The 27486-nt window shown below is 47.6% G+C and overlaps 1 protein-coding gene across 1 annotated transcript in view; it reads left to right on the top strand.

Moving 5' to 3' along the window:
- HUNK (hormonally up-regulated Neu-associated kinase) overlaps window positions 1-27486 on the top strand; it is a 48219-nt gene that overhangs the window by 6596 nt on the left and 14137 nt on the right. The window contains exon 2 of the mRNA XM_053456702.1: window positions 15665-15908. Coding sequence (XP_053312677.1) covers window positions 15665-15908 — 244 coding nt within the window. The remainder of the gene's footprint in view (window positions 1-15664; window positions 15909-27486) is intronic.

Genomic DNA, 27486 nt, shown 5'->3' with positions numbered 1-27486 from the left:
GCTGCAGCTCTATAGTTTGTGCTTTGTTTTAGCAACAGTAAGAGACCAAGTCAATTTTTCTTAATTAATCTTTCATTTTATTTCATTTGTTTTGCTCACCTCAGTCCATCAGTGAAGTGAACTTGTTGGGCTAGTGAGTGCAGCCGCATAAGTGCTGTGTTTTTTTTTGATCAGCAAGCAGTGACGTTAACTGTTTTGCAAAGATTTTCTCATTTATTTTACATTTTATTTCAATTTTATTAAAAGTACCCTTAGTGTTTTGCTCACCTCAGTCCATCAGTGAAGTGAACTTGTTGGGCTAGTGAGTGCAGCAAGCAGTGAAGATAACTGTTTTGCTGTGACATTTTATTTTATTTCTAATTCTTTTCAAGAAAAATTGACTGTGACGAGCTGTACTAAGCAAAGCTTCAAGCTACTAGCTGTAGTACTAAAATAATTCTAATCTTCTTTAATCTTAATCTATAATATATTATAAATAATAATATTCTAATTCATAATCTATAATATAAGTAATTCTAATTCTAAATTCTAATTCATAATCTATATTCTTCTATCTATAATACATAATATATAAGTAAATTAGTTCTAATCTATTAATATTATATAACTTAATATTAATTAATAAATCATATACTGAATCTGATTTAACCTCACTTTAGCTTAGTGGGTTTGAGAGCGTCTGCCTAGAGGTAGACTTATAGTAAGGAAATATAGCTTTAGGCTAGCATAGTAGTAGGCTAAGCTCTTAGGCCCGTGTAAATTCAAATTAAAAATAAAATACTGCTAGTTATTAAATAGTTAATCTTGAGTTAATAATTTAAATAACTTTAGGATTTTGGCAGATTGCACACAGCACAGTGCAGTAGTGCATAGTTTTACTTTTTAAGCAGTAGCACTGAAGAGAACTTCCTCTAATTTTTTTGTCTTTAATTCGTTTTTCCTTTTTTTTATTTTTATTTTTTTATTTTTTTTTTATAGTTTTTTAAACACTACACTACACTACACTACACTACACTACACACACAACACAAAATTTGAAATGGATCCTCCTTTTGGGACTAAGGAGGGACAAGCTCCATCTACCACCACCACCACCAGCACCACCACCAGCACCACCACCAGTTCTAAGATGCAGCCTTTGCGTCAGTCTAGTCGGCCAAGTAGGCCAAGCTCTCGCTTATCATTTGGGGAAGCATTGCTTGAAGGATCATCAAGTAAAGGAAAGGCACCAAAAGCAGGCAGTAGTAGTGCGGCTAGGCCCACAAGCTCTATGGTTTTTTACGGAAAGCCTAAAGCACCAGAAGCACGTTCAAAGTTAAAGGGTAGCACAAGTAGTACCAGCCCAGTGACTAAAAAGAAGTGCCTTTTGCCCCAAGCAGCATCTTCCCCATCCACCAGCAGCATGCAAGGTACCAAGCAGAGCCAAATTAGCAGCAAGACTCAGAGGGGTCCCAAACCAAAGCGATCTCATTCCTTTGTAGGGAAAACCACCACCACCACCCCCACCTCTACCGCCTCTACCACCACTAGTGCTGCGCCTACTGTTCCCACTGGTACCGCCACGCCATGTCCTCCTAGTACCTCTAGCAAGCCACCAAGTCCTTACAAAATTTTTGTAAAGACAGTTAGAGAGAGGGCTACACATAGTGGAACTCCACCTAGCGAGGTAGCAGAGGAGCCTGAGACTGAGAGGCCAAGTGCAGAGTCTATTCTTCCTGCTCGCACTACTACTAGTCACGAGTCTCACGACGATATCAGTCTTAGCTCCAGCCTAGCAGGAATTCCATTCGATCTGGCTAATGAAGAGCTAGACTATGAGCCAGAGGAAGTAGAGGAGATGAGTGGTCAGGAATCAGATTCCTCAGGGAGCAGTGTCCAAATGACTAGTGCACAATTTTCCCCTGAGCCTCCACCTTCTCCGCTACGATCATCACCATCACCACCACCAGCAGCAGCAGCAAAACCTAGCAAATCTAAAGCAATTAGCAGTCCCACTATGGCCAGTACTGTTACCACCAGTCCCACCACCACTAGTTCTGCCTCTGTTCATCCACCCCGAGCAGTAAGAGCAGCACCCAAGGCACACTCCAAGGCTATGCGCGCCCCAATTTGGGAGCACTTTGAAAATGTTGAAGAAGGGCGCTATGGAAAGTGCAAACATTGTGGGAAGCTAATAAGCAGAGGGAAAGTGTCTGGCCATTTTACCAGTGCTAGCATGAAGCATCACCTCAGCACTCAACACAACGCTGTGCTATTGGGGAAAGATGCAGAGGTAAAACTTAGTGCAGGCAGCATAGCTGGTGGCCGTGGAAAAACCCCAACAGCTTCTTCTTCTGAGCCAATAGCAGCAGCAGCAGCAGCAGCAGCAACTAGTGCTGGCAGCCAGAGACCAAGGCAGGTTGGAGCACTGCATGCCCAGCCCACCCTGGAAGAATTTGGGGCATTCCACTCCAAGAGAACGATGCCCAAACAGCAGGCCAATAAAGTAACGCGACTTATTGGTCAGTTCATTGCTGTTGGAGGGGCATCCTTCTCCATGATTGAAGGGGAGCCTTTCAAACAATTGATGGCGGCTGTGGCTCCACAATACACAGTTCCGTCACGTTCCACTTTCAGCAGGAACATTGTCCCCTCGCTGTATCGGTCCTGTGTTGCAGCAGTGAAAGAGGAGCTTTCCAAGGCTGCTGGTCAGTGTGTTCATTTCACTACAGATTTGTGGAGTGCACCTAGCGCCCAGCATGCCTTTCTTTCTTTGACAGCACACTGGTGGCAGCCCGGTGTGTCTAAGGAAGTTGCTGCAGCAGGCTACCGATCATTCCTTCTCCATGCAGAAGTGATGGATGAAAAGCACACTTCCCAAAATATTCTGCATGCGATTAGGAAAATGTTTAGCCTTTGGGTGGGAGCAGAGGCGGGCACCAATGTTGAAGTTGGTTTTGTGGTAACTGACGGAGGTGCCAATATGGTGAAAGCGCTGCGAGATGGTCATATTGTTGGTGTGCGCTGTGCAGCCCACATCATCCATCTTGTAGTGAAGGCAGCAATGTCAGAAGGAACTAATGTGGCAGCAGTAGTTCTGTCCCGCTGCAGAAAGATCGCTGGGCACTTTCACCATAGTGTTAAGGCTAGCCAACTTTTGAGGGAAGAGCAAGAGAGGTCAGGTCTTCCCGTACACTGCCTACGTCAGGATGTCAGTACACGGTGGAACTCCACGTTAGACATGCTAGAGAGGATTTTGGAGCAGCAGAGGGCAATCCATAATCTTGCCTCAGAGCACAATATAGGGATTACCTCTCCATTGAATAGGGAGGATTGGACAGTGATCGCCCAGCTAGTGGCAGTCCTTAAACCATTCAGGGATGCCACAGAAAATTTAAGCTCAAACACTGCCAGTCTGGCCCAGGTAATCCCAGTGTTCTCCCATCTAGGCAGCAAGATGGATGTGTTCCTTGGAAACCGTGAGGCTGTTCAAGGTGGCACTCTACATCCTGACGTAGCAGCCATAGTCAGGAAGCTGAAGGATCTGCTAAAAGTACACCTTCGCAAGCGAATGGAAGAGAGTCCCGAAATGATGCTAGCGTGCCTTTGTGATCCAAGAATTAAGGGAAAGCTAGCTTTGAAATTCAATGTTCTCAGTAGCTACCGGGAGCAATTGGTCAACAAGGTGCGTGACTGGCAGCGTAAAATGGGAATGCTGTCCGAGGAGGGTGAGGTGCAGGAGGAGGAAGAGATGATGTGGTCTGCTACCCCTAGCAGCAGCATCAGCAGCAGTGCCACAAGCAGCACAACACAGCTGAGTGGAGCAGCTGCGTTTTGGGAAGAGGCACTTGGCAGTATAGTTGGACCATCTGACAGAGCTAGCAGCAGAAAGGAGAGTAGTGCTGCTGAAATGGTCAAACTTTACCTCTGTGAAGTTCCTTCTGCTCCTAATGTTGATCCTCTTAGCTACTGGGATGAAAAGAAGAGTGTGTGGCCTGCACTCTCATGGGTTGCGCAGCAGCTTCTATCATGTCCGCCAACCACTGTTCAAAGTGAGCGCGTGTTTTCTATGACTGGAAACATACTGAGTCCACAGCGCTCACGCATGGCACCTCATCTGATGGAGCAGATTGCCTTTCTTAAATTCAATCTGCCCAAATTGGGTTACCCAGCTCTTAGCTTGGAAAGTTAAATTTTTTCTCTCTAATGTTTAAGGTAGTTTCTCCCCCTGGTTGCACTTGCTGCGGTGTGGCAATGCCTGCTACCTCCGCTGGTGTAGCCAATTTACGCTAGGGCCTAGTGTCTGAGCTCTGTAAGTCCGCTCCCAAACGCCTAGGACTGACAGTCTTTGGATGCTTTGCCCTGGGGTGAAACAGGTGAGTGGGTCGTCAATTGCCCACTCATTCACCTTTTTCCGTTTCCAACGCTGCTGCTGGTGGTGGTGCCAGTATCTTTTGCCAGTTCGCTTCCTGGCTGAAATCATGCCTCAGATGTCCCTAATGGAAAGGGTAGTTTCTCCCCCCTGGTTGCACTTGCTGCGGTGTGGCAACGCCTGCTACCTCCGCCGGTGTAGCTAGCTTATGCTAGGGCCTTGTGTCTGAGTTCTGTAGGTCTGCTCCCAAACGCCAAGGACTGACAGTGCTTGGATGCTTTGCCCTGGGGTGAAACAGGTGAGCGGGTCGTCAATTGCCCACTCATTCGCCTTTCCCAATTCTGCTGCTGCTGGTGGTGGTGCCAGTGTCTCTCTTCAATGCCAGTTCGCTTCCTGGCTAGTGTCATGCCTCGAATGTCCCTGATGGTAAGGGTAGTTTCTCCCCCCTGGTTGCACTTGCTGCGGTGTGGCAACGCCTGCTACCTCCGCCGGTGTAGCCAGCTTACGCTAGGGCCTTGTGTCTGAGTTCTGGAAGTCCGCTCCCAAACGCCAAGGACTGACAGTTTTTGGATGCTTTGCCCTGGGGTGAAACAGGTGAGCGGGTCGTCAATTGCCCACTCATTCGCCTTTCCCAATTCTGCTGCTGCTGGTGGTGGTGCCAGTGTCTCTCTTCAATGCCAGTTCGCTTCCTGGCTAGTGTCATGCCTCGAATGTCCCTGATGGTGAGGGTAGTTTCTCCCCCCTGGTTGCACTTGCTGCGGTGTGGCAACGCCTGCTACCTCCGCCGGTGTAGCCAGCTTACGCTAGGGCCTTGTGTCTGAGTTCTGGAAGTCCGCTCCCAAACGCCAAGGACTGACAGTTTTTGGATGCTTTGCCCTGGGGTGAAACAGGTGAGCGGGTCGTCAATTGCCCACTCATTCGCCTTTCCCAATTCTGCTGCTGCTGGTGGTGGTGCCAGTGTCTCTCTTCAATGCCAGTTCGCTTCCTGGCTAGTGTCATGCCTCGAATGTCCCTGATGGTGAGGGTAGTTTCTCCCCCCTGGTTGCACTTGCTGCGGTGTGGCAACGCCTGCTACCTCCGCCAATGTAGCCAGCTTACGCTAGGGCCTTGTGTCTGAGCTCTGGAAGTCCGCTCCCAAACGCCAAGGACTGACAGTGTTTGGATGCTTTGCCCTGGGGTGAAACAGGTGAGCGGGTCGTCAATTGCCCACTCATTTGCCTTTTCCAATGCTGCTGCTGCTGCTGCTGCTGCTGCTGGTGGTGCCAGCATCTCTTCTCTGCCAGTTCGCTTCCTGGCTAGTGTCATGCCTTAATTGTCCCTTATGGTAAGGGCAGTTTCTCCCCCCTGGTTGCACTTGCTGCGGTGTGGCAACGCCTGCTACCTCCGCCAATGTAGCCAGCTTACGCTAGGGCCTTGTGTCTGAGCTCTGGAAGTCCGCTCCCAAACGCCAAGGACTGACAGTGTTTGGATGCTTTGCCCTGGGGTGAAACAGGTGAGCGGGTCGTCAATTGCCCACTCATTTGCCTTTTCCAATGCTGCTGCTGCTGCTGCTGCTGCTGCTGGTGGTGCCAGCATCTCTTCTCTGCCAGTTCGCTTCCTGGCTAGTGTCATGCCTTAATTGTCCCTTATGATAAGGGCAGTTTCTCCCCCCTGGTTGCACTTGCTGCGGTGTGGCAACGCCTGCTACCTCCGCCAATGTAGCCAGCTTACGCTAGGGCCTTGTGTCTGAGCTCTGGAAGTCCGCTCCCAAACGCCAAGGACTGACAGTGTTTGGATGCTTTGCCCTGGGGTGAAACAGGTGAGCGGGTCGTCAATTGCCCACTCATTTGCCTTTTCCAATGCTGCTGCTGCTGCTGCTGCTGCTGCTGGTGGTGCCAGCATCTCTTCTCTGCCAGTTCGCTTCCTGGCTAGTGTCATGCCTTAATTGTCCCTTATGGTAAGGGCAGTTTCTCCCCCCTGGTTGCACTTGCTGCGGTGTGGCAACGCCTGCTACCTCCGCCAATGTAGCCAGCTTACGCTAGGGCCTTGTGTCTGAGCTCTGGAAGTCCGCTCCCAAACGCCAAGGACTGACAGTGTTTGGATGCTTTGCCCTGGGGTGAAACAGGTGAGCGGGTCGTCAATTGCCCACTCATTTGCCTTTTCCAATGCTGCTGCTGCTGCTGCTGCTGCTGCTGCTGGTGGTGCCAGCATCTCTTCTCTGCCAGTTCGCTTCCTGGCTAGTGTCATGCCTTAATTGTCCCTTATGGTAAGGGCAGTTTCTCCCCCCTGGTTGCACTTGCTGCGGTGTGGCAACGCCTGCTACCTCCGCCAATGTAGCCAGCTTACGCTAGGGCCTTGTGTCTGAGCTCTGGAAGTCCGCTCCCAAACGCCAAGGACTGACAGTGTTTGGATGCTTTGCCCTGGGGTGAAACAGGTGAGCGGGTCGTCAATTGCCCACTCATTTGCCTTTTCCAATGCTGCTGCTGCTGCTGCTGCTGCTGCTGGTGGTGCCAGCATCTCTTCTCTGCCAGTTCGCTTCCTGGCTAGTGTCATGCCTTAATTGTCCCTTATGATAAGGGCAGTTTCTCCCCCCTGGTTGCACTTGCTGCGGTGTGGCAACGCCTGCTACCTCCGCCAATGTAGCCAGCTTACGCTAGGGCCTTGTGTCTGAGCTCTGGAAGTCCGCTCCCAAACGCCAAGGACTGACAGTGTTTGGATGCTTTGCCCTGGGGTGAAACAGGTGAGCGGGTCGTCAATTGCCCACTCATTTGCCTTTTCCAATGCTGCTGCTGCTGCTGCTGCTGCTGCTGCTGCTGGTGGTGCCAGCATCTCTTCTCTGCCAGTTCGCTTCCTGGCTAGTGTCATGCCTTAATTGTCCCTTATGGTAAGGGCAGTTTCTCCCCCCTGGTTGCACTTGCTGCGGTGTGGCAACGCCTGCTACCTCCGCCAATGTAGCCAGCTTACGCTAGGGCCTTGTGTCTGAGCTCTGGAAGTCCGCTCCCAAACGCCAAGGACTGACAGTGTTTGGATGCTTTGCCCTGGGGTGAAACAGGTGAGCGGGTCGTCAATTGCCCACTCATTTGCCTTTCCCAATTCTGCTGCTGCTGGTGGTGGTGCCAGTGTCTCTCTTCAATGCCAGTTCGCTTCCTGGCTAGTGTCATGCCTCGAATGTCCCTGATGGTGAGGGCAGTTTCTCCCCCCTGGTTGCACTTGCTGCGGTGTGGCAACGCCTGCTACCTCCGCCAATGTAGCCAGCTTACGCTAGGGCCTTGTGTCTGAGCTCTGGAAGTCCGCTCCCAAACGCCAAGGACTGACAGTGTTTGGATGCTTTGCCCTGGGGTGAAACAGGTGAGTGGGTCGCCAATTGCCCACTCATTCGCCTTTTCAATGCTGCTGCTGGTGGTGGTGCCAGCATCTCTTCTCTGCCAGTTCGCTTCCTGGCTAGAGTCATGCCCAAAATGTCCCTAATTGTAAGGGCAGTTTCTCCCCCCTGGCTGCCTCTGTCTGCGGTGTGGCAACGCCTGCTACCTCCGCCGGAGTGGCCAGCTTACGCTAGGGCCTTGTGTCTGAGCTCTGGAAGTCTGCTGCCAAACGTCTAAGACTGACAGTGTTTGGGTGCTTTGCCCTGGGGTGAAACAGGTGAGTGGGTCGCCAATTGCCCACTCATTCGCCTTTCCCATTTTTCAATGCTGCTGCTGGTGGTGGTGGTGGTGCCAGCATCTCTTCTCTGCCAGTTCGCTTCCTGGCTAGAGTCATGCCCAAAATGTCCCTAGTGGTAAGGGCAGTTTCTCCCCTCTGGCTGCGTCTGTTTGCGGTGTGGCAACGCCTGCTACCTCCGCCGGAGTGGCCAGCTTACGCTAGGGCCTTGTGTCTGAGCTCTGGAAGTCTGCTGCCAAACGTCTAAGACTGACAGTGTTTGGGTGCTTTGCCCTGGGGTGAAACAGGTGAGTGGGTCGCCAATTGCCCACTCATTCGCCTTTCCCAATTCTGCTGCTGCTGCTGCTGCTGGTGGTGCCAGTGTCTCTTCGATGCCAGTTCGCTTCCTGGCTAGTGTCATGAATCAAATGTCCCTAATGGTAAGGGCAGTTTCTCCCCCCTGGCTGCCTCTGTCTGCGGTGTGGCAACGCCTGCTACCTCCGCCGGAGTGGCCAGCTTACGCTAGGGCCTAGTGTCTGAGCTCTGGAAGTCTGCTGCCAAACGTCTAAGACTGACAGTGTTTGGGTGCTTTGCCCTGGGGTGAAACAGGTGAGTGGGTCGCCAATTGCCCACTCATTCGCCTTTCCCAATTCTGCTGCTGCTGCTGCTGCTGGTGGTGCCAGTGTCTCTTCGATGCCAGTTCGCTTCCTGGCTAGTGTCATGAATCAAATGTCCCTAATGGTAAGGGCAGTTTCTCCCCCCTGGCTGCCTCTGTCTGCGGTGTGGCAACGCCTGCTACCTCCGCCGGAGTGGCCAGCTTACGCTAGGGCCTAGTGTCTGAGCTCTGGAAGTCTGCTGCCAAACGTCTAAGACTGACAGTGTTTGGGTGCTTTGCCCTGGGGTGAAACAGGTGAGTGGGTCGCCAATTGCCCACTCATTCGCCTTTCCAATTTTTCAATGCTGCTGGTGGTGGTGGTGGTGGTGGTGGTGGTGCCAGCATCTCTTCTCTGCCAGTTCGCTTCCTGGCTAGAGTCATGCCCAAAATGTCCCTAATTGTAAGGGCAGTTTCTCCCCCCTGGCTGCCTCTGTCTGCGGTGTGGCAACGCCTGCTACCTCCGCCGGAGTGGCCAGCTTACGCTAGGGCCTTGTGTCTGAGCTCTGGAAGTCTGCTGCCAAACGTCTAAGACTGACAGTGTTTGGGTGCTTTGCCCTGGGGTGAAACAGGTGAGTGGGTCGCCAATTGCCCACTCATTCGCCTTTCCCAATTCTGCTGCTGGTGGTGGTGCCAGTGTCTCTTCTCTGCCAGTTCGCTTCCTGGCTAGTGTCATGAATCAAATGTCCCTAATGGTAAGGGCAGTTTCTCCCCCCTGGCTGCCTCTGTCTGCGGTGTGGCAACGCCTGCTACCTCCGCCGGAGTGGCCAGCTTACGCTAGGGCCTTGTGTCTGAGCTCTGGAAGTCTGCTGCCAAACGTTTAAGACTGACAGTGTTTGGGTGCTTTGCCCTGGGGTGAAACAGGTGAGTGGGTCGCCAATTGCCCACTCATTCGCCTTTCCCAATTCTGCTGCTGCTGCTGCTGCTGGTGGTGCCAGTGTCTCTTCGATGCCAGTTCGCTTCCTGGCTAGTGTCATGAATCAAATGTCCCTAATGGTAAGGGCAGTTTCTCCCCCCTGGCTGCCTCTGTCTGCGGTGTGGCAACGCCTGCTACCTCCGCCGGAGTGGCCAGCTTACGCTAGGGCCTTGTGTCTGAGCTCTGGAAGTCTGCTGCCAAACGTCTAAGACTGACAGTGTTTGGGTGCTTTGCCCTGGGGTGAAACAGGTGAGTGGGTCGCCAATTGCCCACTCATTCGCCTTTTCAATGCTGCTGCTGGTGGTGGTGCCAGCATCTCTTCTCTGCCAGTTCGCTTCCTGGCTAGAGTCATGCCCAAAATGTCCCTAATGGTAAGGGCAGTTTCTCCCCCCTGGCTGCCTCTGTTTGCGGTGTGGCAACGCCTGCTACCTCCGCCGGAGTGGCCAGCTTACGCTAGGGCCTTGTGTCTGAGCTCTGGAAGTCTGCTGCCAAACGTCTAAGACTGACAGTGTTTGGGTGCTTTGCCCTGGGGTGAAACAGGTGAGCGGGTCGCCAATTGCCCACTCATTTGCCTTTCCCATTTCCTTTTCCATTTCATTATTTTCCTTCTGATACACAACCAACCAAACATAACACACACAATAACACATATAACACATATAACACACAGTGACATCACACATAACACACATACACACACACTTACAATGCACAAAACACAAGGACGTTTTCCTTGTTATTTGCCCTGGCCTTCACTCACTAATAGCATTACATTAACACTATAACTCACACTTCACCCTATAACATTTTTCCATCCACATACCTGCCAACAGACCCAACTTTTTCAGGGACAGTCCTGCTTTTTTCCAGTCCTGTCCCATCTAATTTAGCTAAACTAGGTATGCAAAATGCAAATACACATAGGTAGTTATAGCTTGGTAGGTAACGCTACTATAAACATTTAATAAATATAATCAAGTACTAAATAATAAATCTAACTTTAAAATACATTTAAATAAACCCCTATTTTTTTTTAAAAAAAAAACATTAAAATTAAATTATTATTATTTAGACATAATCCATCTTTAACCAAACCAGTGCACTGCTACTAATCTTAAACATAACCGTACATTAACCCTAAGCTATTTTTTAGTTCTTGTCCAACATTTTTCCATCAGCATACCTGCCAACACACCCAAGATTTTGGTGGACAGTCCTGCTATTTTCCAGTCCTGTCCAATAAGTAAGTTGGGTTGTTGCAAAGTATGCCATTGTAAATAGGTAGCAAATGTTAGGCATGTAAAGTGGTCCAAAATCAATTTAAAAATGTAAAATATTCCCTATTCTTTTATTAAACATCTATGGACAGTACACCTCGGTATGTGTGTGCAACTCTATTGGTCGTTTCGGCAGGGGGCTCGCCTGCCATCAACGAATGAAGTGCATTCTGCAGTTCTGCAATTCACTCGTTGATGCCAGACCAGCCCCCTGCCGAAACGACCAATAGAGCTGCACACACGTACCTTCACGGCAGCTGCTGCTGCTGTGATGTGTTATTAACCCCGTATTAACCCCTGCTAGGCAACCAGGAGGAAAACGAAGATTAAACGAGCACGAAGAATGTCCGCGAATATTCGCCCGAAGAGAAGACAGGAACGGGCGAATATTCGCGGAATACGAAGATTTTTTTTTCCCCGAAGACGAGCACGAAGACGAACACGAAGAGCCCCCTGGTGCCCAAGTCTACTACGGATCATAGGATCAGAGTTACCGTGCGGAGCCATTTGTAAGCAATGAGCTGCACGCCACTCTGCCATTTAGGGGTTAACCGCATTTCCACATTAAAGCGAAATCTTTAAATAGTGGCGTTTCATGCCGTAAATAACACTCTGCCGGATGATCTGAATTCTCGCCTGCCGTTGTTAGTCTTGTGCCTCGAACGTGCGATCACAATCCTTTCTGTGAAAGTGAGGCGCGTAAAACTAAGCAAAGCTACGGCAGGAGAGCCCCCGGCTGCGACCTTAATCACGGATCACGGGACGGCTCTTTCTGTGCGCTTCCACCCGCAAAGCCGCCACATCGCAGAGGTTGCAGCACATGCGCTGACTTGTCTCTAGGAAGAGCGTGCCTTTCATTCACATTTTATAGCGTGAGGGGCTGGTTGGCCGCCCCGGCGGGGAGTATTTAGCCTCCAGGCGGTTAGGGATGTAGCCTGCTTGCCGTGATGGGTTCAGCAAAGCCCGCTGAAAGAGTCTGCCTTGCGCAAGACCAAAACGCAAGCGAGAAAGGTGGCTATTTCATGAGACCCCAAATGCCGTAATGCCAGCCTCCTCCACAGAGAGTCCAGCTTGTCCCACTGTCTACCAAATGGATGGCTGAGTGTGATGGGAATCCATCTTAAACAGCAGCTAATGTATGATCTATAATCCTTTTCATATACCTTTTGCATGTTGCTGGCCAAGTGCTGCCCTGCAGTATGTAGAATGTATAAACCTACAGACGGGTATGGATTACGCAGCCATACACCCCACCTATTATCTGTAACCTCTCACCCCGAAGCTCCATAAATCAAAGCTGATTGCCGAGCCTCCAGGGAAGGTTTCATTTCTGGGTCATTAGGGTGATGGCTTCATCCCACCCAGGTGCTGTCCCCTCGCTGTGTAAAGTTAATGGCCCTTCTTCTATAGATAATCAGCCACGGCCCTTCCTGCCCCCAGGAGCTGGCGCTGGGAGCTTCCCAGGTATTACTACAGGGTGGGAGATCACTCGCCAGTGAAGTACATGCGCAATTTACGTGTTCTGGAAAAAATGGCAATCCTACTCTGAACGTGGGGCCCATGGGGACACGCCTCCTGCGCCTTGTATGTAATCCAACACGCTGACATTGGTGAGGTCTACATACAGCGAATATTACCACGTTGTCATGAAGCGACCTTCCATGCCCTCTTACAGGAACCTAAGCATATCTTGACATCTTAGTTTAGGTTGAGACACAAATCCATCAAGTTCAACCCTGAAGTTCTTCCTCCTCGGGGCCACAGAAGGTTTCCTTAAGAAAACAGAGGGGCCGTTATGGCTGAACACATGTGGGAACGCTTATTTGGGGGCAATTATCTCAGCTGCTCGCGCCCTTACACAGTTCCCAGTTCCTGTTGTTTCCACAAAGTCTTATTTGCATAATCACTTATTTTAATTGTATGTAACGTCATGGAAACCGTGGACCATCCATGACACGTGCTGCATGTGCCGCTAATAAATCTCCATCCACGCGTCACCTATAGGGATCTCAGACCGGGTCTTTTTAATGTACGCAGTTACAGAAGATGGAGAATAGGAAATCACATTAAGATACAAAATTACCTTTAGCTGTAACAACAAAAACAGCCCCCCCCCGCCCACCACTCTCCGCAGGGGCCGACGGCCACACAGAGCGCCATGATATGACATCATATCCCAGCGCTCTATATGTGCAGAACAGAGTAAGGGCCGGTTATATGGTCCGTATACTCCCCTACCGGCCCAAAGAGCAGCGATGCCCAAGGGTGCCTGATTGCCGTGGTGCAGCAAAGAGGCTACCTGCTGGGGTCATAGATATAAGATTCCCAATTTGTGTTTTTGCCACCAATATATTACCGTTGGTATCCCTGCTTGAATGCGGGTGACACAATTAAATGTATCTTTCCCGGGTCTGTCCAGCTGGAGCCCAGTGCAGGAGCCATCGTCAGCGACCAAAGTCCCATCACGGACAATAAAGGGGTTAGGGAAAGATCTACTAAACGCAGTAAGGTGTAAGAAATACCTAAGATGCGGCTAGAAAAATATGTATATATATTTAGGACAAAAGGTAAAACAAATGCCGTTTGTCACAATTCTGGTTATTTTTAAGACTTTCTTAATGACCATTTTTTGGTCGTCAGCGAAGCGAACGGCGTCCGGCGTGATTCTTAAAAAGACGCGGCGTGACGTGTAAAGGTCGTCTGGGTTTTCTGCCTCTTTAAGCTTAACTTTGCATCCAAACAAAGAAACGTTTCCACAGAGGAATGAAGGTTGAAGGTTCTCGGGGGCCAGCACGACTGTCATTTCAAGGGTTAATACGCAATCTTGAGATGAAAAGAAGGTTCTGGAGGAAGCTTGAGCCGGGGTACGCGGGGTTAAGCTGGGGGGGTGAGCGGCGGCGGGTCTGTCACTTGTGTTTTGTGCACTAATTATAGAGGCGCGGTGTCATGAATTTCAAACGGCTCCATTTGTGTTCCTTCAGTCACAGCCTTCAAAGCTGATCCCCCCCCCCCCCCCCCCCCCCGTGAAAAGAATACAGTAACAGGGACTTAAGATCACGAAGAGTTAACACAGGGCTTAACCCACTGAGTACCAAAGGTGACAGCATTACAAAGCACATGGCTCATCTGCCCCAAAAAAGGGGGCAGCGATCACCCCAGAAAATGCTCCCAATGTGTAGGAGTCAGCGTGGACAGGGGTGCCTTCACCGTGCATATAGGGGGTGTCCACTCTTACAGAGCCCTGCCCAATGTATAAGGAAGACCTGACGTACCAGGGGAGGACTGGCACCAAACAGCCCAGGGGGCAAGTCCAAGCCAGAAGCCCAATGATATACTGCCGAAAAACACTTGGCTAACGATGGCAAGGGCAGCAATGTCCAATAGGGCAGCCTAGTGGGTAATTGCCCCGTGCCCACCCCGCCAGCCCACCCCGGGCTTTCTCAATACCAGCACTGACACTTACAGGAGGACAAATAACACAGGCATTCGAAGACCCCTGATGGCTGCCGGAAAACCGTGACCCCTGTGACAGCCCCAAGGGTGAGCGCATGTCCTGTGTCCATCTTCCAGGAGATGCGCTCTTAGAAGAATGATAGTGGCCTGGGTATGGATGATGGGAGTTATATTTGGTTTAAACCTGACCAAATAATGGTCACTTAATGGACCATTAAATATCTCAGACAGCCTCACCAAAGTACTTTAAAAGTCCAAAAATTCACTTTTTTTTAGGGAGAAATTGCGGCTGGAGTGTCCCTTTAAGAATACTTTAGAATAACTTTACGCATATTCCAAGCTTTGTTTTTATTCTTTTACCATGTTTGCCTGTAATCCGCCCACGTCTCTACTACCCCTTCTGTATAGAAGAGTTTTCTTGCATTCCAACCCGCTAGTTCAGATACGTGAAGGGACTGCGAGGAAATCGGCTGGGATGTTTACCTGCGGAACTATCTATATGTTGGAAATGCTATATATAGCGAGGCATTTTCCATTCAGAAACCCGGATTTAGTTATATTTAGAGATTATTTTATGAGACGTTCATTTATGCGGCTGGAAAAAAAAATGACTTTCCTCACCGACATAGTATCATAAACTGAATTTGGGGTTAGCCATTGTGACCACCGGGATGCCTTTCCTGGTAGCCGTCCAGCGCTTCCATAGAAAACAGAAGTGACTTCATTCATAACTGAGCCTGACTTTAGCTGTGTACTGCAACTCCCACCAGGCTCAGCCAGCGGATGACAATAAAGAGTTCCCTTTATACTTTTATAAAGTGTTTTTTCTTACTTGGCAAACGATACAAATAACTTTTTGCCTGCGACTTTCCTGGCTGGGAGTGATGTGTGTCATAAATGAACCCCCCCAAGTATTCTGAGTCAGGTTACTATATAAGTATTGGATGAGCTTGTGGTGAGCTTCCACTCTCATCATGCGCAGCCAGTCTCCGGCCATGCTGGCTGAGCGTGGCAGTAGTTGCCTCCCTGTTTAAAGGGCCACTCCCCGCCGGCTGCAGTGAGTGCAGGGAGTGGATACAGTGAATGCAGTGGCAGGAGGAGGAGGTTCTTTTTGTTGTTGCTGAGCCTCAGATCGCATCTGTGATGGGATTAAGTTACGGCTCGGTCCCAGTGAATGGGGCTTTTACTCGGAGCGCTCGGTCCCAGTGAGAGCGGCGCACTCCCCACCCCCCTCATCTCCGTGGGACCCCCTTCCGTGCATCGCAAGCCCCTCGTTGATCACTGAGGTGGGCGCAGCGCCTGCCTGCCTGCCCGGGAGCCCCTTTTTCGGCCCGGGAGTGCCTGGGTTTAAGTGACCCGGAGCCGTGTGCTGACCAGTCTCTGGATCTCTGTTTCCTCAGGATGCCGGCTGCAGCCGGAGACGGACTCGGCGAGTCTCCCTCCCGGTTCCTGGTCGGGGAGAAGCCGCCGCCGCTGCTGCTGGAGGAGACCTTCCTGCCCTCCTGCGTGAGCAACGTGTCCCGGGACACCCTGCGCACCTTCCAGCACACCAAGCGGGTGGGCAACTACCTGATCGGCAGGAAGCTGGGCGAGGGCTCGTTCGCCAAAGTCAGAGAGGGGCTGCATGTGGTGACCGGCGAGAAGGTAAGCCCACCTCGTTACCCTGCGAGAGGTTTACGTCTGTCATGCATTGTAGTGCTGGGTCTGTGCTGTCCTGTTTTTGGCTGGATGAGCATGATGGGAGTTGCAGTACGCGGCAGCTGGGACCCCAGAGGTTGCGGAGTACAGTTATGTTTGTCCATGTTCCCTGGCATGTGGCCCCGTGTCCAGTGTTTGCCACCCCTAGCCCCATCTAATATACATACAGGGAGATAAGGCTTCCTTTTTACCCCCAGCTGGAGTGGATTTTTTTTTTGAGCCAGAATTCCTGAAATAAATGTCTCAATTACCCCCCCCATCCATGAAAATGGCTTCTTCCTGAAGAGGTTCCGCAGCAGCTCTTTCATACTGAGCATTCCCGCACATGACCCAAATGATTGAAGTAGCTTTAGCCGCCCCGGGCTTTGAGCCGCCCCGTACCTGTGGCCCCTTTGTTAAAATAAATCTTGTTGCTGGTTTGAAAGGAGATTCCCCGCGGACGTGTAATCGGATCCAGGTGGGCTGTCGGCCCTTTGTATGGAAGAAGGCGCCTGGAGCTTTTGGGGTCAGGTGTACTCACCTGGCTCAACCGAATAACAATACGAACGGCGGGAGTCTCTACGGCACGTAATTAGTTAAAACAAGGCATTCATTCATATTCTGTAGGTTAGACAATACTGATTTGATTAACCCATCTAGAACCAGAGCGGTGGCGCTGCACAACACTTTCCTTCCCCCGTCAGCACGCACCTCTTGGCCGCCCCTCTTGGGAAACGTCCTTATCCATAAAATAAATAAGAAAAGTCAGGAAAGGCATTTTTTGATAAATGTGCTCACTTTAGACAACGATATAGTTGGCTTTATGTTGCCATAAAAGAATATATAATAAGACGAGACGCGCTCCGCTTACAATAGACAGGTTCAATGATCTGTATGTTTCAAGTTCACGTTTCTGGCCCCCGGGGGAAATGACTGGGGTCAGATTGGGGCTGCATTAGGTGCTTTCCAGTTGCCGATTTGAGAAAGTTAGAGAGAAAAAGACATTTCTGAGACGAGGGGCATGTAACGCGAACTGCTAGAGTGCCTCTCCTGCTACTGTGAAACACAACTCCCATCAGGCAAATCCGCATGGCTGAGCTTAATGTGCATGGATGTTCTTTGTGGTCTACAAGTGCCATCGTTGACTGTAATTCCCATCAAACATAGTGGACGCTTGGCATTGTGGTCTGTACACGCATCATACGTGTTCTGTGGTTCATATGTGTACGCTGGGGGTGGGAAATCCTCCTCCAGGAAAGGCTTTGTGGATGAGGAGCTTCGCTGGGAGATGAGTTCTCAAACCCACCCAGTTCTCGGTCCCATGTTGTACCTGGCACTGTACGAGGAGTCTATCGCATACGGTAGCAATGGGAAGGCTGGAATAAAAATATACCCCAGAGGTGTTTTTTTGGAGGGCTTCTTCCCCCCTCTGGGATTCGGTCTCTGAAGGCAGCTTCTGTGTCAGTGGACCAGCAGTGCCTAAAATGTTCTTTTCAGAGATCAGCGAAGCAAACGGTTTCCCTGTTCCAGCGAAGTCCAAGCGCGTTCCCAGTATTTGCCTTCCGAATCTCCCCCGGTATCTGAACCCATGCATGCGCAGGCACCTTTCGGTTTGGGTCAGCAGTCAGGAAAGGGTGTATTCATTCTGATAAATCAACAACATTGTAAAAAATTTAACAACAGAACCACCTCACTGTCCCAGAGCCTGCTGTCCTATATTAACAAATGATCTAGAACACTAAGGAAATAAACTTTAGAAGTTTTTATCTCTTTCCTTTTCATTCCTCTGAAGGGTTAATCCCACAAAACATCACAGAAACGTATAATAAACCTATTCAGGTTTTATGGCAACCAACCAGTTATTGTTTGGTGTCACATGACTACTAACTATTCCCAGCAAAATGAGGGTTAAATGAAGCGCAGCGGATGGGGCTGTACGTCCCCGTAGGATTGTTCATGGGAAGCCGTTTACTGTACAGCAAATACATAAAAATCCACACAACGGCAACACAACGGCAAGAAAAGTCACGAGAACCACCCAGGGCTTTGTGAGTGCGTTAGAAAGCGGCCATTGTGTCACGCTACGACAAAAACTGCGATGAAACGGTTATTTTAGTTGCCCTAGGGCCGGTGTACGGATCACCGCTCCAGAAATATTCTAACACGCACATCCCATATAGAGAGGGATGCATAGATCGGTGCAATCGCCATAGCAACCAAAGCCACTGACCCAACAGGACTATTCTCCATTTAGCTCTTTATAAATATGGCCAGTTTATAACCCCCTAAAATCTTCTACTTTATACACCCGCCACCGGTCATTATTCTCACCCGCCGGTGACAAAAGCGTGATTAGATTGTTTGATGAGGTGGGAATGGACGAGGGATTTCATCAGTAAGTTTCGGGGATTCCCTGAATTCTCTGAGACTGCTGGATCTGGTATTTGTCGTGTTTTTGTAATTACCTCGGTGTCGTTTTGGGTGCGGAACCAGCGAGGAACCTGCTGTGATGGCCCACTGGATTGTAGGTCAGCTGCGTTGGACGTGATTTTGGATTCTATACGTCCTAAATGTCTGATATGTACAAGTTCTATTTATCCTGATTTCTAAACTTCCAGACAAAACCCTTGTACAGCGCTACAGAATATGACGGTGCTATATAAAACAATTTCCGCACCAGTGTTTACCCCACCCAACCAAATGACCCCGCTCTATTCTGAACTATCATTAACCTCCTATCCAGGGTGGAAAGAAATAAATGCATTCATGTTGGAACTCCTTCAGGCGATGTAGACGTCCTCTCCGGCCGTGCAGAGATCTCCGCTGCCTCGGATTAAAACAAGCAATGGTGGGAAGCGATGATCTGCTCAGGTGTTCCATGTTTACCAAATAACAAAGAAATGAAATGGGATCCCTGATAAGATAAACAAAAGCAAGCGGAAAGAGAGAGAGTATGGGCCGCCTGCCCCGCTCCTCCTAGTCGTACGCCGTTATTCCACATGAAGGAACGGGGATTCAATGGATCGGTGAAACAGAATGTTGAAGGCTCCGGTTCTCCAGTGAGATTGAGCGTATTGTAAATCCATTTTCTCCCGCCGAACAATGGCGGCTTATTACTTTTGTTAAAGGAGTGCTGCATTTATATGGAATTTTTATTTTCGACTCTCTGGGGTTGGCGGAACTCGCAGGAAACGTTGGTCAGAATGCCCAGCCGGGGGTTACTGGTTGAAGTGTTACAGATTTGCTGGTGATTCGGTTCCCCTTACTGGTAATCCCGCACCTGGGAGGATTTAACAACGTTCCTCACGCCGAGCCGGCCATTACTGCGTAATATAAAACGAAGCCTAATACTTTAATACGGGCCAGAAGTTCATGGAAACACGCGAGGGGCCACGTTAAATCATTCACAGCACCGTAGGCCCACAGGGATCATGGACACCAGTAAACGTGCTGCCTTAACTCTGAAAAAAGATGGAATGGCTGAGGGCACTGGGAGTTGTACTCCATTACTAGTCATCAAGGCCTCTCTTTGTGGGAATATATTTGTTGACTCTGTGGTTTGGATTATTGTAAATTGTTGTGAGCAGTTTTAGGGCTGGATGAAGTCACCTTAGAATGTATTATAAGCCTAATTATATAATGATATATAATTATCCCGGGGGGGGGGGGTAACACATCTGTGTAACACGTAGAAGCCAGAAAGACATTTGGAAGAGTCGATTTTCTGAGACACCAGGAAAGGAGTTTGTCTGTCGCTTTAGGAGAACGCCGGTAACATTTTGAGGTGTCATGGCAGCCGTCCTGGTGGGGATATCCGGTTACCTGTCCATGTGAGGGTCTGAAATCAGGTCCTTGGGGTCCTCAGACACAGTGAGGAAACATTTATAACAGACCCCTAATTGAAATCTTATTTTTATCCATGATATCAGGGAGAGGATGAGAAAAGTGTTCTTCTTACATCTCCAGAGGTTTATTCAGTAAAACCAAGAGTTGGTAGAGTAGATGGAGCCTTTTAGACTTTGGAATGGAACCAACGTTGGCTTCTCCTGCAACGTAAGCTGACTTATTAATGCTGAAGGAATGCAATCTCACCAATTCACTTACACATTGTACAGGGCCAACTCTGCCCTTCTTAAAAGAGAAACCTGATGGACTTCCTCAATGCTATCTCACCGATTCAGTTACACATTGTACAGGGCCAGCTCTGCCCTTCTTGAAGGACAAACCTGACCCTTCATAAGTGAAGCCAGTGGTTCGAAACTCGCTGCCACCCACCTGCCCTCTCGTAGTTAATGAATAAACCCCTTCGAATTCCGAATTACAACTAGATTACCGAGATGTGTGCCGAGACCGCTACGTGAGCAGAAACCTCCATAAAATGACCCAGGGGGCAAGGCTCGGCTCGTAAAATAGATTTAAAAAGGATGTATTTCCTTAAGGCAGTAACATACGCCGCGAAAAACTCCGCGGTATCATTCTATCCGGTACTTTGCATCTGGGATGAATTTTGGTTAAATTGCCATTTTATGAAAATATATGCATTCACTCGTATTGCAAATAAAAAATATCAGAGTGTATATAGTATATTTATGATATATAACCCCAAACCATCCATTACCCCTGCAGGCATAGAATTTGACGGCAGATCAGAACCATACGGCCAACTAATCAGTCGTTGGTCTCGTCTTGGATTCAGGAGCCATGCGCCTGCGCCGTGCGTGTCTAAATCCCCTCGCTCCACCACTTTTGTCATATAACCCTATATACGATCGCATGCATTCACTACGGTTTTTTCTGAGTGTTTATTTTAAGTGATACCTGATTTCAAACAGCTCGTTGAGCTCGCTCCTTGCCGCCAAGGCAACAAGATCCTGTTTTCTCGGCACTCTCATACGACCACCTTTCCTAATGGCTTCTAAAAATAATTCCATGAAACTTCATGTTAATGAAAAGATTAATAATAGCTCCGGCCTTGGGAAGAGATCAGCGCACAGAACGTTTCTTTTTTTTTTAAAGAAAAAGATGCTCATTTGATAAACCGTGGTCGATATATAAAGACGCTCGCACGGATCTGCACAAAAGAAGACCTTTCCTCGGACGTCATTGAATATAAAACATTTCGAATGAGCCCCCACAGTGTTATTCTCATCCGCTGTCTGCGTCCACAGTGACTGTATGGGGGGGGAATCTCTTTTATTAACACATATAGAAAAATACATTAAACTTTTATTATTATCTTTTATTCACCTGTCATGTTATCGGTGACTTTTTTTCTTTTTCGGGGGGCCTCTTATACACAGGGGATTATTCACAGACCGGAAGGTCAGTTGAAAGGAAACATTTTATTTTACTGATTATCGATTAATTTTTTATTTTATTGGTTCATTTGTTTGCATTCTGCATGACTAAGGGCTAACCCTGCATAGTGTAAAAATTAATCAGGCAGTTTCATGTCAGTTATCCCTTAAACAGGGCTGACGCCCCACGCTCTGGGGTTGGTCTGAACAATGTAGAGTTAATTTAGCTAGATAAAAGGGTTAATTCACTAAAAAGAGAGTTGGCATTACACTACTCATTATGAAGGGCCAAGCATGTTTATCCAGCCATAGGGGTTGAGCTGGCCCTGTATGATGTATAAGTCACCCTATAACTAGACATACAAGGAATCTCGCTTGTTTTAACTATTAACAGGGCCAGGCAGGCTGTTTCCACAGCAGAAGCTCACTAAGGTTGGCATATAGTGAAGTCAAGGAGTGAAGGCTAAAACGCAAATTCTCCCTTAAGTGAATAAACACCCAAAAAGTTTCATCTTCTCGTATGGCGGATAAGCCCTGCGGCCTAGAATTACCCAGTGTTTTTGGTTTGGGTGAAGATTAAGGGAGCTGTATGGGGCAGTTGACTACCTCCCTGCTTGACAATGAGCGATGATCCTGTTATTAAGGCCGACTAGTGAAAAGCTCCCTCTGTGAAACTGCTCGTCCCGGCTGTTCCATTACTCCAGCGTCGCCGTCTATAAGTAAAGACATTTATCTTTATTATGTAATGATATGACGCGGTTGTTTTGGCTTGGCGGGAGCCGGTTGGAGCTGACACATCACATACCTGGAAGCGGAACAAGCCCATTATATAACTTGTAGGACCTAGTCATGTATAAGCAGATTTATTCATAAGCAGCTTGATGAATCGCTTCCTCATCATGTTCTTCATGATTAATGACATCATCCAGAGCTGTTGGCCAACAAATCCATGTAAATATGAATACCAGACATTTGGCAGTTTCTTTCGCCTATTGGGAAAAAGAATGGAAGTTTTGATTGCGGACTTGGCTTTTGATATAAAATATCAAATATAAAATAAGCCCGTTCTATGACATATTCATTGAGAAAAGAAATCTTACTGAAAACACAGTAGTTACCTCTTTTTTTTTGTGTGTCCCGGCTCAAACACCACAAATAGCAGCTGATTCTTTATGGAAATGCTAATGAAGTCCGATCTTCCATAGACTTTCATTATTTAGAGTGTCTGGCTGGTCGATTAAGACTGAGCCATTCTATTTCTTATCACAGGCACTATGGTAAGGAGCCAGGGTGTTTGCCTAGAGTTAGAACCCATACAGATGTCCAATATTCAACTGCCAGAATGATTTCTTTATTATTATTAAATAAACGGCTATAACTGTAATAAAATAGTCTTTAGAACAATTGATAAAAATAAATTCGAACTTTTTTTATGCATTGCTTGTTTACGGCTCTGTCATTTTTTTTGCCAATCGAATCTAATATTGCAAGCAATAGAAAGCGTAAAGTGAACGGGAAAAAAAATAATCAATAAAATAATTTCAAAAGAATGACCGATATTTTTTTCGTCATTAAAAAGAAAACTTGAAATGTGTTACTGAAAGAGATCAAAGCTCAAAAAAAAAGGAAATGTGCAGAACGTCTGAATAAGCATATAAAATATGTTTATTTATAGGAAATGTTTAACCGATCTCATTATTAGGTTCATTTGGGACACCAGAAGGAGAGAACACCTACTCTATTTGGTGCTTCTAATTTAAACGATTCCCATTCAGGCCGTTTATAATGGCTTCTGAAAATAAACCGCGTATACAGGAGAGATTAACAGAGTGACTAATACATTTCCATTAGCTGGAAACAAATGAAATGGGATTTCTAATGAGGCTAATCTAATTATTTATTATTTGGCGTTTCTTTCCCCTGGCATGCCTAATAGCTACGTTCTTATTAGCGGCACTTCCCGTCGGATCGCGTCTTGTGACTTAATTGGAAGGGCACTAATTGCTGCCGTTTTTAGACGGGGAATCTTTTTAAAGCCTGATATAGCCGTGTACCAGACACTCGTGAGATTACAGAGGGTCTCGAAAGTGACAAAATCCCAGAGCCGCTCGGGGTACGCTAAGGACAGGAAGGATACGGCCAGACGTGGTAACGAACCGGTCACAGACGCTCTTACTATCCGTGTTTGGATATAACGTTTCTTAAAGGGAGAAATATCCCTCGTAATACCAAAACTACTTTAATGAAGCAAACATTATTAACATATTATATTATATAAATAATACTGCTGTGAGGATAATATTTTGAGTGACTTAACCTGCTCAGACACCACACTGAGCTGATGCTTTATGGCAATGCTAATGAAGTCCGTCCCGCCATAGTCTTTAATTAGTTGCGTTAATGCCCTTCCTCCCATCTTCCTTTAGTTCACCTTTCCTAGTCCCTCTCCTGCCTTCGGACAATACTTATACTAGTATGGCTGCTCCATCCCTAAGAGTGGTGCTTTTTATGTAATATACCCCAACTCCTAGATTGTAAACTCCCGTGAGCAGGGCCTTCCTTACCTCTTGTTTCTTTAAGTCAAATTGTTATGTTCTAGACTGTGTCTGACTGGTTGATTGGGACTGAGCCATTCTATTGATTCCCACAGGCAGTATGATAAGGAGTCGGGGTGTTTGGTAGATTGAGCTGAGATAACAGAACGACGACAAATGGCTAATATGCCGCTGCCTGAAAATATTGTATTATCTAATAACTAGAAATATCTTTAGAGGAAACAATACACTATTAAACTCATTTCTAATGTATAAAAGATTTTGTTGGGAGTTCTTCTTGAAATGTAATTTCCATCTTTTCTCGATTACACACGGCCCAAGCTATTTTAATGTAACAAAATCGATTTCAGCATGTGAGCTCTCCAAATTGTAAGCAGAAGGCAGTAACTCGGTAAAGGCAGGGCGTTTGTTTTTCTATAGGATTGGGTTTCTCCCGTAGCATAAAACCTCTTATTATTAGCAGCTATCGGGTTGCCTTCGTTGACTTTCACGAAGCCTCCGCATTGTAATGTTCCTCAAATGAAACTCGGTACAGACCCCAAAAACTGCCTAAAAGTATTAGACCGAAAAATGTCTGTTTAAAATTAAAAGAAAAATGGTAAAATTAGACATAACGTCTGTTTTTCGCTCCTTGGGAACTGCTTTTGATTAACCTCAGGGGTAATATGTTAAGTTTCTGTAGAACATGGAACTGCTGAATCTTATCCCGTGGAACCAGGCGAGTCTACCCCGCGTGTGTCATACAATACCCATAAACCGCGGCTAGAAATGGGGAAACTATGCATAAAAGCCGCGATACCCTATGTAGGGGCAGAGCGTAACATACTTTAAGCTAAAGGCCTACATCCGTACTTGGGAAGTCTCAAGGTTTGCCCCTGAGTCTCGGGGTCTTTGTCCAAATCTCGGGGTGAAGGGGCCGAAACTCAGTCTGGAGCTTTATCTAAGACTCCCGACTGGTGGTTCTGCTGCCAGCATGTTATGGTTGGGAGGCATGGACTAGGCCGGCCGAATTCTCCATTTTTCTATGGGTATTCGTCATTGGCAGATCCTTGGCTATAGATTTAAACCACCTATATTTGGTATAACCACAGAGGCTCCTATTCATGTCTCCGGTGTTACGCACCGTGTGCCGGCACCTTGGGACTTGGCTTCTCTTGCGCGTTGAGGTCTGTAAGATGTACATGCGGCAGACAGTTCCTTATCCACTTGAACCTAATCTGCTTTCAGCTTTTCTGTGTCTGTACAGAACATGCAAACCATATGACCGTCCGGCGTTTCCCTTTCCTTGTAACAAAATTAGAACCGCGTTTTATGAACAAAGGACGGTCAATTAAATCATAAAAAGGATTTTTTTTTAATTTCTCTACTTTTCCAGTACCCGAGAGCTTTAAACTAATTAAATAGGAATTCATTTTTTTTCCCTACAAAAGTTTCGTGACTGTGGAATGAGCGAAACACATTTCTGTATCGTATTATACCACAACTTAACCTTTTGAAGTGGGGCTTTATAAATACCATGCGCGGGGATCAGGTTGCACGACTCTAGATTTAACAAATTCTTCCTCACTTGATGTTCCAGAAATAGATGTCCATCAAAATGAGTATATTTTCATTTATACAAGAAATGCAACTTTAAGTCCTGGTGTACACAAAGGTCAAAGATCCAGCCAATGCATTGTATGATAGAGACTTCCTGTGGATGTTGTGATGTCATAGGAAGCCCCTTGCACGATGAACACTGCCTAGTTCTTAACAGAAAAGAATACCAAGTTGTGGCTTTATTGTAATTGTGAACCATTTTTTCTGTTGTTTTGGGAGGAGGCAGCGCCGCCTGCTGCCTCCTCCCATGTCCTTAGTACCAGGTGTTGGAAAATGATGTCATACCCACTGCACTTCACAACAATAGGAAACAATAAAGGACCGTGCCTACTCGGCACAGCCCTCCATAGTGTAAATGGGCCATTTGGGGAGATCCGTGATTTCGCCCCCTTGGATTTGCCGTCCTAGACCTAGTGGCCCTAGACTAGGATAAGTCACTGCGTACAAATGAAAACACAGTGTGCCTGATCGTTAATCTCTTTAATGACGACGGTTTTTACTGGGTTGTGTTTCTGTTAATTTATGTAAAGTGGCTGTTTACTTCGATGCTTTCCGCGTTGACTAATTGTACCCTCCCGATGTGACATAATCGTTGGATTGTGACAGCCTGTCTTTGCAGCAGCTGCCCGGCACTGAACACATTGTTTGGATCTCCTCCTTTTCCTCTTAATTTATGTCCAAATAATCAAAGTGTCTTTCATTTCATGTAAACCATTGCCTAGAAAGCAAAGAGTAAAAGGTTCAGTAATTCTTTAATACAAATGGATCTTATATACAAATACACAGCATGCAGGGGAAAGAACTATTCAGCCAGGGCCGGACGGGCGATGAAGAGGTGGCCCTGGCACTTTAAGGCCAGCGGCCCCCTGATGACGTAAGCGCGCCCATCGTCTGGATAAGCCGCATGCTATATTTTTATGCTCACATCGCCAGCATGTGGCTGGTGTGCCGGATGGCCGGTTGTTGTCTCGTCTCAGGTTCATTATAGCCATATGCCTATCCATAAAGAAAGCTTAATGACGGCGATACCAAAAGGAAAACAAAATGGCGCCTTCTGACCGAGGTCTTGGGGTTTTCAGCCAACGAGAAATCCGGTTCATTGTGAATAAAATGCATAGATGAGAAAACTAATGGAATCTTAACGTTCTCCTGACTTTTCTAAAATGGAGTTCATCTAAAAATACCCAAACCCCGTAACTTTCACGTGTATGTGTACGTCAACGCCTCTCTTATAAGCTAAGCTTAATGATGGCTCGAGACAGCGTAACCTACGTATCCGCTACCTGGGCTAGCGGTTTATTACCTTCACAAGCCATTCTTCTAACAGGGAGAGTTTAGACAGAAGGGTCACCAGAGAGTTAAAGAGAGAAGCGCTCTCGGGGTTATTGCGCGTTTCGCAATGCAGTCCATTACAGAATGAGTCAGGGCATCTGCTGGAACCCGGGACACACATCCTTCTTGAAAATGACATTTTCAATCAAGAAACCAGTTCCAAAACCAGTTTTCCAGCAATAAGCGGTGGACTGTCCATGCTGCCGACCTGTCAGTATACACATTTTATCAGATCGCTGATCTCTTTAAGGGCGTTGAGGTGAGGGGCGGCTTTCAGGGGGCTGACTTGTTAGCACTTGTTTAAGCTCATCTATTCTAGGATCTAAAGTCTAGGATCTGTGAGGCTGGATCTCCCCTCCGGGGGGCTGCCAAATGTTTGGGGAATTTAGAAGCCCGGCTGGTTTTGGAGGGGGCAGGGTACCCTCTGTATACATTTATTATATTCGGCTTTTACATAGAAAAATACAATCTGACGGCAGATCAGGCCAAGTCGGTCCGTCTAGTCTGCCCGTTATTCCTGATATAAAGACCCTAATCAGTCGTTGGTCTCGTCTTATATTCAGGAGCCATATGCCGATCACATGCATGTTTCAATTCCCTCACAGTGTTACCCTCTACCCCTTCTGCTGGGAGGCTCTTCCACTCATCTAGCCAACATCTCATATGGCGCACGTATGCAGTGTTTCCCGTCCAATGCGTGTTATAGATCTATTAGTTGGGGTTATTCTCACGGTACACGTAATAAGCTGTTTTCCCCTTTTA

This window comes from Spea bombifrons, chromosome 2 (assembly GCF_027358695.1).
Source record: "Spea bombifrons isolate aSpeBom1 chromosome 2, aSpeBom1.2.pri, whole genome shotgun sequence".
Lineage (NCBI taxonomy): Eukaryota > Metazoa > Chordata > Amphibia > Anura > Pelobatidae > Spea > Spea bombifrons.
Note: the sequence above shows the minus strand (reverse complement) of the source record. Positions and strands in the feature narration are given on the sequence as shown.